This window comes from Coenobita brevimanus, chromosome 41, assembly GCF_032717465.1.
Source record: "Coenobita brevimanus isolate Jiangsu-jjx chromosome 41, ASM3271746v2, whole genome shotgun sequence".
NCBI lineage: Eukaryota > Metazoa > Arthropoda > Malacostraca > Decapoda > Coenobitidae > Coenobita > Coenobita brevimanus.
Window position 1 is genome coordinate 18,267,242 of NC_136994.1, and position 10,000 is coordinate 18,277,241.

At 43.3% G+C, this 10,000-nt stretch overlaps 1 protein-coding gene across 1 annotated transcript in view; it reads left to right on the top strand.

Moving 5' to 3' along the window:
- The first annotated feature begins 182 nt into the window (after positions 1-182).
- PlexA (plexin A) overlaps positions 183-10,000 on the top strand; it is a 186,802-nt gene continuing 176,984 nt past the window's right edge. Inside the window, exon 1 of the mRNA XM_080270618.1 lies at positions 183-524. Within this exon, the coding sequence (XP_080126744.1) occupies positions 183-524 (342 nt within the window). The remainder of the gene's footprint in view (positions 525-10,000) is intronic.

Genomic DNA, 10,000 nt, shown 5'->3' on the forward strand with positions numbered 1-10,000 from the left:
CACTCCCACCACAACAACCACCACCACCACCACCATCATTACTACCACAACTACCACCACTACCACCATTCCTACCACCATCGCGGGATATTGAGGTGAAATCCGGGATGTGGAAGAGGGAATTGTCATGTGGAGTGACTTTAATCTAATACGCTGCCACCTTCATCCACCCAACCGGACTCATGTGGACTCAACCGGACTCATGTGGACTCAACCGGACTCATGTGGACTCAACCGGACCCATGTGGACTCAACCGGACCCTTGTGGACTCAACCGGACCCTTGTGGACTCAACCGGACTCATGTGGACTCAACCGGACCCATGTGGACTCAACCGGACCCATGTGGACTCAACCGGACCCATGTGGACTCAACCGGACCCATGTGGACTCAACCGGACCCATGTGGACTCAACCGGACTCATGTGGACTCAACCGGACCCATGTGGACTCAACCGGACCCATGTGGACTCAACCGGACCCATGTGGACTCAACCGGACCCATGTGGACTCAACCGGACTCATGTGGACTCAACCCCTCTTTTCCCTCCTCTCTTTTTCTCTCCTCTCCTCTCCTCTTTTTTCTCTCTCTCTCCTCCTCCCCTCTCCATTCCTTATTGAGAGAGAGAGAGAGAGAGAGAGAGAGAGAGAGAGAAATGGTGTTCGTTACGGAGACAAAGACTTAGGCAGATAATATGAAAGGAGGGAGAGAGGGAGATTTAGAGAGAGAAAGGGAGTGAGTTAGAGATAGTGAGCAAGAGCAAGTGAGAGAGGAGCCATTGAGAGAGAATTGGGGTGTCGAGTGAGAGTGGGGTGTGCAACGTATGAATATTGTGTGTGTGTGTGTGTGTGTGTGTGTGTGTGTGTGTGTGTGTGTGTGTGTGTGTGTGTGAGAGAGAGAGAGAGAGAGAGAGAGAGAGAGAGAGAGAGAGAGAGACAGGTGGGGAAGTAGATAGATGTATGATTAATAGATACGTATGTAGGTAGGTAGGTAGGTAGGTAAGTAGGTAGATAGGTTGGTAGGTAGGTAGGTAGGTGGGTAGGTAGGTAGGAAGATAGGTAGGTATGTGGGTAGGTAGGTAGGTAGATAGGTAGGTGGGTAGGTAGGTAGGTATGTAGGTGGGTAGGTAGGTAGGTAGGTGCGTAGGTAGGTAGGTCGGTAGGTAGATAATGTTGTGAATTAGGATTATTAGTGTGTGTGTGTGTGTGTGTGTGTGTGTGTGAGAGAGAGAGAGAGAGAGAGAGAGAGAGAGAGAGAGAGAGAGAGAGAGAGAGACGAATATAATTACTGATAAAGCTTAATAGATGAATAGCAAGAGACAGATAGATAGATAGATAGAGAGAGAGAGAAGGAATGCAAGACATGGGGTATAGTGACCTTGCTGGAGGTGGTTCATCCTTCCCACTTGCGACTTATCCTACCCCCCCCTCTCTCTCTCTCTCTCTCTCTCTCTCTCTCTCTCTCTCTATCTATCTATCTATCTTTAAGTAGCTATTCATCTATTTACTTGGCTGTAACTATGAATCTCTCTGTCTGTCTCTCTGTCTCTCTGTCTCTCTGTCTCTCTCTGATAATCCCATCTCCTCCCCTCTCTGTTCTTGTCTCCTCCCTCTTCTTCTCCCTCCCTCCCTCCTTCCCGCCTACTCTCTCTCTCTCCCCTCCCCTCCCTCCCTTCCTCTTCCTTATAAGGATTTAATACAAGTCAAAGGACTGGTCTAACGGGAGAGAGAGAGAGAGAGAGAGAGAGAGAGAGAGAGGGAGGGAGAGAGAGAATAGAAACTGTGTATGTGTGTGTGTGTGTGTGTGTGTGTATGTGTGTGTGTCCATCAATCAGTCCTACTATCTATCACTATCTATCTGCCCTTCTACTGTATCTATCGCTTACTATATAGATCTATCTACCTATTTATATACCTTAACTGTCTATCTACCTATCTATCTATCTATCTGTCTATCTATCTATCTACCTCATCTTTCTTCTATCTATCTATCCCTCATTCCATCTACCTGCTATCTGTCTATATGTTCATCTGTCACTCTGTCTATCTATCTGTCTATCTATCTGTCTCTTCTCTCTCATTCTTCCCTTTTCTCCACTCAGTTCTCTCTCTCTCTCTCTCTCTCTCTCTCTCTCTCTCTCTCTCTCTCTCTCTATCTATCTATCTATCTATCTGTCTATCTGTATATCGATGTATCTCTTCCCTCATTCATTCTTCCCTTTCTCTCTCTCTCTCTCTCTCTCTCTCTCTCTCTCTCCCTGTCTAACAAGAGTCAACAGGAGCGACAGGCCCTGACATGTTTCCAAATGACAGCTGGCAACCCTCCGAGAGAGAGAGAGAGAGAGAGAGAGAGAGAGAGGGAGGGAGAGAGAGAGAGAGAGTGGAATGAAGAAAAGGAAGAATGAATGAAGAGATAGATCGATAGACAGACAGATAGATAGACAGAGAGAGAGAGAGAGAGAGAGAGTGGAGTGAAGAAAAGGGAAGAATGAATGAAGAGATAGATCGATAGACAGATAGATAGATCGATAGAGAGAGACTGGCCTAAAACTGCCATCTATCTTCACTACTGCGTGTTAATGTGAGCGTGGAATATGATGCTAGTCACGAAGAAGTGCTGTGGAAAGGATGTAGAATCATAGCATTATCGTTGTCCGTCTCTGAGCTACGTGAAACAGACTGCAAAAGGAGAAAAATCTGGGCCAAGTTAAGGTGAAATGAGTATAGGAAGAGTACAATCTCCTTGGTTACTAGTCAAAAATTTTCCCTTCTAATTGGGCTGAAAGAGGTTATGGATATGAATGAGTCTCCTTGGTTACTAGTCAAATCCACCCTCCAGTCACAACACCTGGCCATCAACTGAGCTGAAAGGGTTATGAATAGATATGAGTCTCCTTGGTTACTAGTCAAATCCACCCTCCAGTCTAACTACACTTGGTCATGAATTAAGGTAAAAGGTGTTAGGGATCTTAGGGTTGGATTCAGAGCATCTCCTTGGTTACTAGTCAAAAATTTCCCCTAATCAAAATGCACAATAGTAACGTTTTAGTCTGGGCCTTTGTTCAAATATAGAAATGAGTCTCCTTGGTTACTGGTCAAATCAGCCTTCCAGTCTGACTACACCTGGTCATTAATAAGCTAGAAGGGGTTAGGGGTTAGAGTACATGCGTCTCCTTGGTTACTAGTCAAAATTTCCCCTCGTAAATACACAGCAGATACGTTTTAGGAATGCGTCTCCATGGTTACTAGTAGAGAATTTGAGTTGGCCTGAGGGATGATATTTTTTGGTAACCGTGATGGAGGCGTAAGTCATTTGTCTAGTTTTTGTTAATTTTTCCATTGGTTTTCATATTAATTCGTGGTAGAGACGGGGAATTAATTGTAGTTTCAGGTGAGTGTGGTGTGTGGTGGTTTAAAAATCGACTTAAGGGTCATTTTCGGTTATTTTTGACTCTCTTGGTTCTTAAAAATCCTGCTGTGTGCCAAATGTTTCGTTATTTACGTTAAGATTTTCTACTTTCCGTAGTTTTTCAGGTAGCCGGGTGGGATATATGAGAGTATTTTGGGGTAGATATGTGTATAGGGATGTTTTTTGCTTTTGAAGTTTGATTTTGGTGTACTTTTAATGTTTTTAAGAGCCTCTCAGTGCGACGTTTGGCAACAATGTCCAGTAAGTGAGGCTGCGCGTGTGCAATCTAGCCTTAGTGTCCAGCTAGCCTTGGTACGGGGAGGGTGTGCGCCGCTCCCCTCCTCCCGTACGTGCGCAAAATCCATTCCAACCCGTGCATATGTACCCGAGTTCGTGCCCGTAGCGTAGTTCCGTGCATGCTGGTCGGGCGTACGGAGTGAGAGAAGGGCTGGACTGGGCGGGAATGTTGGTAGTTGTGGTAGCAAGCCATGTGTGGTGGTGGTGGTAATTGTGGTAGGAAGCGAGAAGAGTGGTAGAAATGCAGTGATAAATTTGGGATAGTGATAAATAAACAAGAGTGAAAGTAACAAGATTAGAGTGAGTGAGAAAGGAAGAAAATTAAAGCAAAAGTGAGAGACGGCAACGGAGAGAAATTAAAGCCAGGAATAAAGCGAGGCGGAGGAATATTAAAGAAAGAGAGCAAGGATAACGATAATAATCAGTCCTTTCCACGGCGTTGGGATTTACTCCATTAGAGAGAAGGTAAGAAATGAGAGAGAGAGAGAGAGAGAGAATTAAAATGATGGATGGAAGACAGAGAGAGAGAGAGAGAGAGAGAGAGAGAGAGAGAGAGAGAGAATTAAAATGATGGATGGAAGAGAGAGAGATTTAAATGACGGATGAGAGAGAGAGAGAGAGAGAGAGATTTAAAATGATGGATGGAAAACAAAAGAGAGAGAGAATTATAATGATGGATGGAAGACAAAATAGAGAGAGAGAGAGAGAGAGAATAATAATGATGGAAGAAAAGACGCCGTACTGAGAGAGAGAGAGAGAGAGAGAGAAACAAGTGAAATTTAATCGATTGGAATAGTGAGGAAATCAGGTAGAGAGAGAGAGAAAGAGAGAGAGAGTTAAAATGCGAAGGTGGAAGAGTCGATCGATTGGGAACTTGGGTGAGAAAATAAAGAGAAGGGAAAGCAGGTAGAGAGAGAGAGAGAGAGAGAGAGGGAGGAAAGGTATCGATTTGGAGGGAGAGAAAGAGGAGTTTAGGCTTACCTCACCTAGGCCTCTCTCTCTCTCTCTCTCTCTCTCTCTCTCTCTCTCTCTCTCTCTCATGGTTAAAATAATTACCCGTAAAAGGGAAAATTATGTCTATCAGTCTCTATCTATCTATTAGCTACCCCTCTAATGTATCTATCTGTTTATCGATCTGGCTCACCGCTACTGTCTGGGCATTGTTGATTCCTCTCTCTCTCTCTCTCTCTCTCTCTCTCTCTCATTTTTCTTTTTTCGTTTATATTATACCTTGGGATTTTCCGTTTTTTTTTTAATATTAATTTTGCTATCTATCTTCTGTCTATCTGTGTATCTATCTGTTCGTCTGTCTATCTATCAGTCTGTTCGCCTTCCATCTTGCTGTTTATTATGTCTATCTGTCCATCTATCAGTTCGTCTATCTATCAAGCTATCTATTTTCCGTATCTATCTCTTCGTCTATCTATCTATCTCTTCGTCTGTCTGTCTCTTCGTCTGTCTACAGTAATATGCGTAATAGATTGAAGTTTTTTTTATCTATCTGGTATCCATTTAAAAGTATTAATCGATGGAGTTTATCTATCGAAGTTATCTATCCATATACGGTAGGTCTATCGATGGAGACGGGCCTATCAATTTATCTATCTATTCATGTCATCTTGGTCGTATGTCATTATTTATCATTATATTTTCTATCTATCATTGGTCTATCTATCTATCTATTCTCATCAAGTTCATATATCATTATCATTGTATATTCTATCTATCTGTCTATCCTTCTATCTATCAAGGGAGGTAGATTCATTGTTAATTTACGCCATATTGGTCCTTTGATCTGTTTAACCTTTCTATCTATTTCTATTTATCTATCGCAAATTATCTTTCCTGGTTGCTATGATGGGCGATAGACTGAGGTAGATACAGATAGATACTGGTAGATTAGATAGATAGATAGATTAAATAGATACAGGTAAATAGATACAGATAGATTAGCTAGATAGATACAGATAGATTTGATAGATTAGATAGATACAGGTAGGTTAGATAGATACAGGTAGATTAGATAGATAGATACAGGTAGATTAGATAGATAGATAGATACAGGTAGATTAGATAGATAGATAGATACAGGTAGATTAGATAGATACAGGTAGATTAGATGATACAGGTAGATTAAATAGATACAGGTAGATTTAATAGATATAGGTCGATAGATATATGGGTGTATGTATATATGTGTGTGTGTGTGTGTGTGTGTGTGTGTGTAAGAGAGAGAGAGCAGTATGTTAGTATTTTGTTTGTAAAGTTTGTGTGTGTGTGTGTGTGTGTGTGCGCGAGAGAGAGGCTTCATTCTTAATAATATGTGTACTTTGCATGCATGTGAGCGTGTGCGTACGTGTGTGTGTGTTTAGGTACGTGTGTGTGAGTGAACTTCAGAATTTACATGTGTGCGCGTGTGCATTTGTATGTGGGAGAGTGTGCGTCTACGAAGGTGTGTGTGTGTGTGTGTGTGTGTGTGTGTGTGCAGAAAATATATCTAGAATGCTGTTTACATTTTTAACACGTACAGTACATAGGCCTATTAAGGTGTGTGTGTGTGTGTGTGTGTTAAAAACTGGCACTGTGTGTTTGTGGGTCGTAGGTGTACGTGTGTTGTATGGCGTATCCTTGGTGCACACACACACACACACACACACACACACACACACACACACACACACCATTGTTATAACCCAGGATATATATATATTTTTGTAACAAGGTTTCTGAATCATTTCCTGTATCTTTCTTTATATTTCTTCACTGGTAACATTATTATTATTATTATTATTATTATTATTATTATTATTATTATTTTATTATTATTATTGTTGTTATTATTATTGGCAATAGATTGTATTTTTCCTTTCATTCTCATTCATTCTTGTTCATCCTCTTCGTCTTCTTCATTTCTTCTCATTATTATTATTATTATTATTATTATTATTATTATTATTATTTGTTTGTGGCCACCCCAAACGGGATTGAGGCGTCTGGCAATAGATAGATAGATAGATTATTATTATTATTATTATCATCATCATCATCATCATCATCATCATCATCAAGCCAAGAATCGCTTTTATATATATATTTTCATTCTTATATTATCCTGAAAAAAATGTAGAAAATATTAACTTCATTCGTCTCCTTGGTTACTAGTGAAAAGCGAGGTAGGAGGCTCTCTCTCTCTCTCTCTCTCTCTCTCTCTCTCTCTCTGACTCAGCGCTACTAACGTATTTCAGTGAGTCACCTCTCTCTCTCTCTCTCTCTCTCTCTGAAAATGTATAAATATTTTACTGATCAAATATTTTCTGCTTCCTTCCTTCCCTCTTTCCTTCATTTCTTCCTTCATTCTAGTCGCACTTCCTTCCCACATTCCTCCTTCCTTTCTTCCATCCTTCTTCCTTCAGTTTTCCTTCTTGTTTACTTACATATTTCCTGTCTTTCTCCCTCCTTCCTTCCTTCCTTCATTCATTCGTTCATCCCATCCTTCCTTCTCTCCTTCATTCATTCATCCATCCCTTCTTTCCTTCAATACATCTGTCGTTCCCTTCCGGATCCATCCATCCATCCATCCTTCCTACTTTCATTCATTCATTCATACATTCATCCCTTTCATCCTTCATTCATTCATTCATTCCAGCCTTGTTTCCTTCATTACATCCGTCCTTCCCTCCCGGATCCTTCCTTCATTCCTTTCTTCATATTTTTCCTCCATATTTCCTGTATATACCTATTTCTTATCTCTTCCTTTCTTCTTTTATCCTTTTTCCTCACATTCATCCTTCTCCTCTCCTCTTCCTCCTCTTCTCTTCTCCCCTTCCCTCCATCCTTCCTTCATCTTTTCCTTCGTTTCTCTCTCCCCTTTCTCTTCTTTTCTTCATTTTTCCTGTCCTTCCTTCCTTCCTTCCTTCCTTCAGATCGTCACTTCTTCCATCATTCCTCCTTTTCTTCCTGTCTTTCCTCCTCCTTCCTCTTCCTTCGTCTCCCTCTCAGTTTTTCTTCCTTCCCTCCCCGGTTCACTCTTTCTTCCATCTCTCTCCTCTCTTTCCTCCCTTTCTCCTCTTCTCTTCACACATTCCTCCCGAGTTTCCTCCATTCTTTGCCTCACCTTCTTTCCCTCCACCCTCTCCCCCTCCTTGTCCTTCTCTCCTCTCCCCACCCTTCCTCTCTCCCTCCTTTCTTCCAGTCTTTCCTCACATTCCTTCTTTTCATTCCTCCTTCATATCTTTTTCATTTCCTCCTCCTCCTCCTCCTTCTCTCCCTCCACTCATCATCTGTCTTTCTTCCTCCTCCTCCTTCTCTCCCTCTCCTCATCTTCTGTCTTTCCTCCTCCTCCTCCTTCTCTCATATCCCATCCCATCCTTCTTCTCTCCTCTTCCCTCCCTTCCTTCTCCCTTCTTCTCTCCTCCCTCCTCCCTTCTCCTGTCCTGTCTCCGCTTCCTTCTCTCCTCTCCTCTCACTTCCTTCTTCTTCCCTCATCCCTTCCTTCTTTCTCATCTCTCCCCTTTCTTCCATCTTCTCCCCACTCCCTTCCTTCTTCTCCCCTCTTCTCTCCATTCCTTCTCTCCTCTCCCCTCCCTTCCTTCCTTTCCCCTTTTCCCTCCCTTCCTTCTGCTCGCCTCTCGCTTCCCTTCATTCTCCTCTTCTCTGTCATCCTTCTCTTCTCTCTCCTCCCTTCCTTCTTCCTCCTCTCCCTTCCTTCTCTCCTCTCTTCCTTCCTTCTTCTCCACTCCTCTCTCCCCACATCTCTCCCTTGCACCCTTCCCTCCCTCCTCTTCCTCCTCCCTCATTATTACCTCCCTCCAAGCATGCCGTTCTCCAAGGTCCTGAGAGAGAGAGAGAGGAAAGATTGACAACTGAGGAAAGGAGGAAAAAGGAAGAGAAGGGCAGAAGAGAGGCGAGGAGGAAGGGATAGCAAGTAAGAGAGAGAGAGGTGGAGGAAAGATTAAGAAGGGAGGGGAGGAGGAGAAGGGAAGAGAAGAGGAGGAAGGGAAAGCAAGCAAGTGAGAGAGAGAGAGAGGTGGAGGAAAGATTGAGAAGGGAGGGGAGGAGGAGAAGGGAAGAGAGGAGGAGGAAGGGAAAGCAAGTAAGAGAGAGAGAGAGAGAGGTGGAGGAAAGATTGAGAAGGGAGGTGAGGAGGAGAAGGAAAGGGGGAAGGGAAAGCAAGTGAGAGAGAGAGAGAGAGAGAGAGGTGGAGGAAAGATTGAGAAGGGAGGGGAGGGGGAGAAGGAAAGGGGGAAGGGAAAGCAAGTGAGAGAGAGAGAGAGAGAGAGAGAGAGAGAGGTGGAGGAAAGATTGAGAAGGGAGGTGAGGAGGAGAAGGGAAGAGAAGAGGAGGAAGGGAAAGCAAGTAAGAGAGAGAGAGAGAGAGGTGGAGGAAAGATTGAGAAGGGAGGGGAGGAGGAGAAGGGAAGAGAAGGGGAGGAAGGGAAAGCAAGTAAGAGAGAGAGAGAGAGAGAGAGAGAGAGAGAGAGAGGGGTGGAGGAAAGATTGAGAAGGGAAGAGAAGAGGAGGAAGGGAAAGCAAGTGAGAGAGAGAGAGAGAGAGAGAGGGGTGGAGGAAAGATTGAGAAGGGAAGAGAAGAGGAGGAAGGGAAAGCAAGTAAGAGAGAGAGAGGGGTGGAGGGAAGATTGAGAAGGGAGGGGAGGAGGAGAAGGGAAGAGAAGAGGAGGAAGGGAAAGCAAGTGAGAGAGAGAGAGAGAGAGAGAGAGAGGGGTGGAGGAAAGATTGAGAAGGGAAGAGAAGAGGAGGTAGGGAAAGCAAGTAAGAGAGAGAGAGGTGGAGGAAAGATTGAGAAGGGAGGGGAGGAGGAGAAGGGAAGAGAAGAGGAGGAAGGGAAAGCAAGTAAGAGAGAAAGAGAGAGAGAATCCCACCTCATCAAAACTCAAGAAATAAAGAAAGAAAGTGAGAGAGTTTACATAAGATCTCCATAACTCTTATCGGATATTGGTGAATTATCTGTTTAGAGAATACACTGGATTTTCTCACTTTTTCTCACTTTCTTTACGGAGAGAGAGAGAGAGAGAGAGAGAGAGAGAGAGAGTAATTTTGTCTTTTGCTTATTAGTTTATGAGGTTGAAGTGAGTCTCCTTGGTTACTAGAAAGAGAGAGGGAGAGAAAGTAATTTGCCTTTTCTTTTGCTTGAGAGAGGGAGGAAGAAATTAATTCGTCTTTTCGTTTGCGTGTTGGTTTGTGGGGTACGAATGAGTCTCCTTGGTTACTAGTCTAATCTACCCCCAGTTTGACTACACCTGAGCTGAAAGGAGTTAGGGGTAGGAATGAGTCTCCTT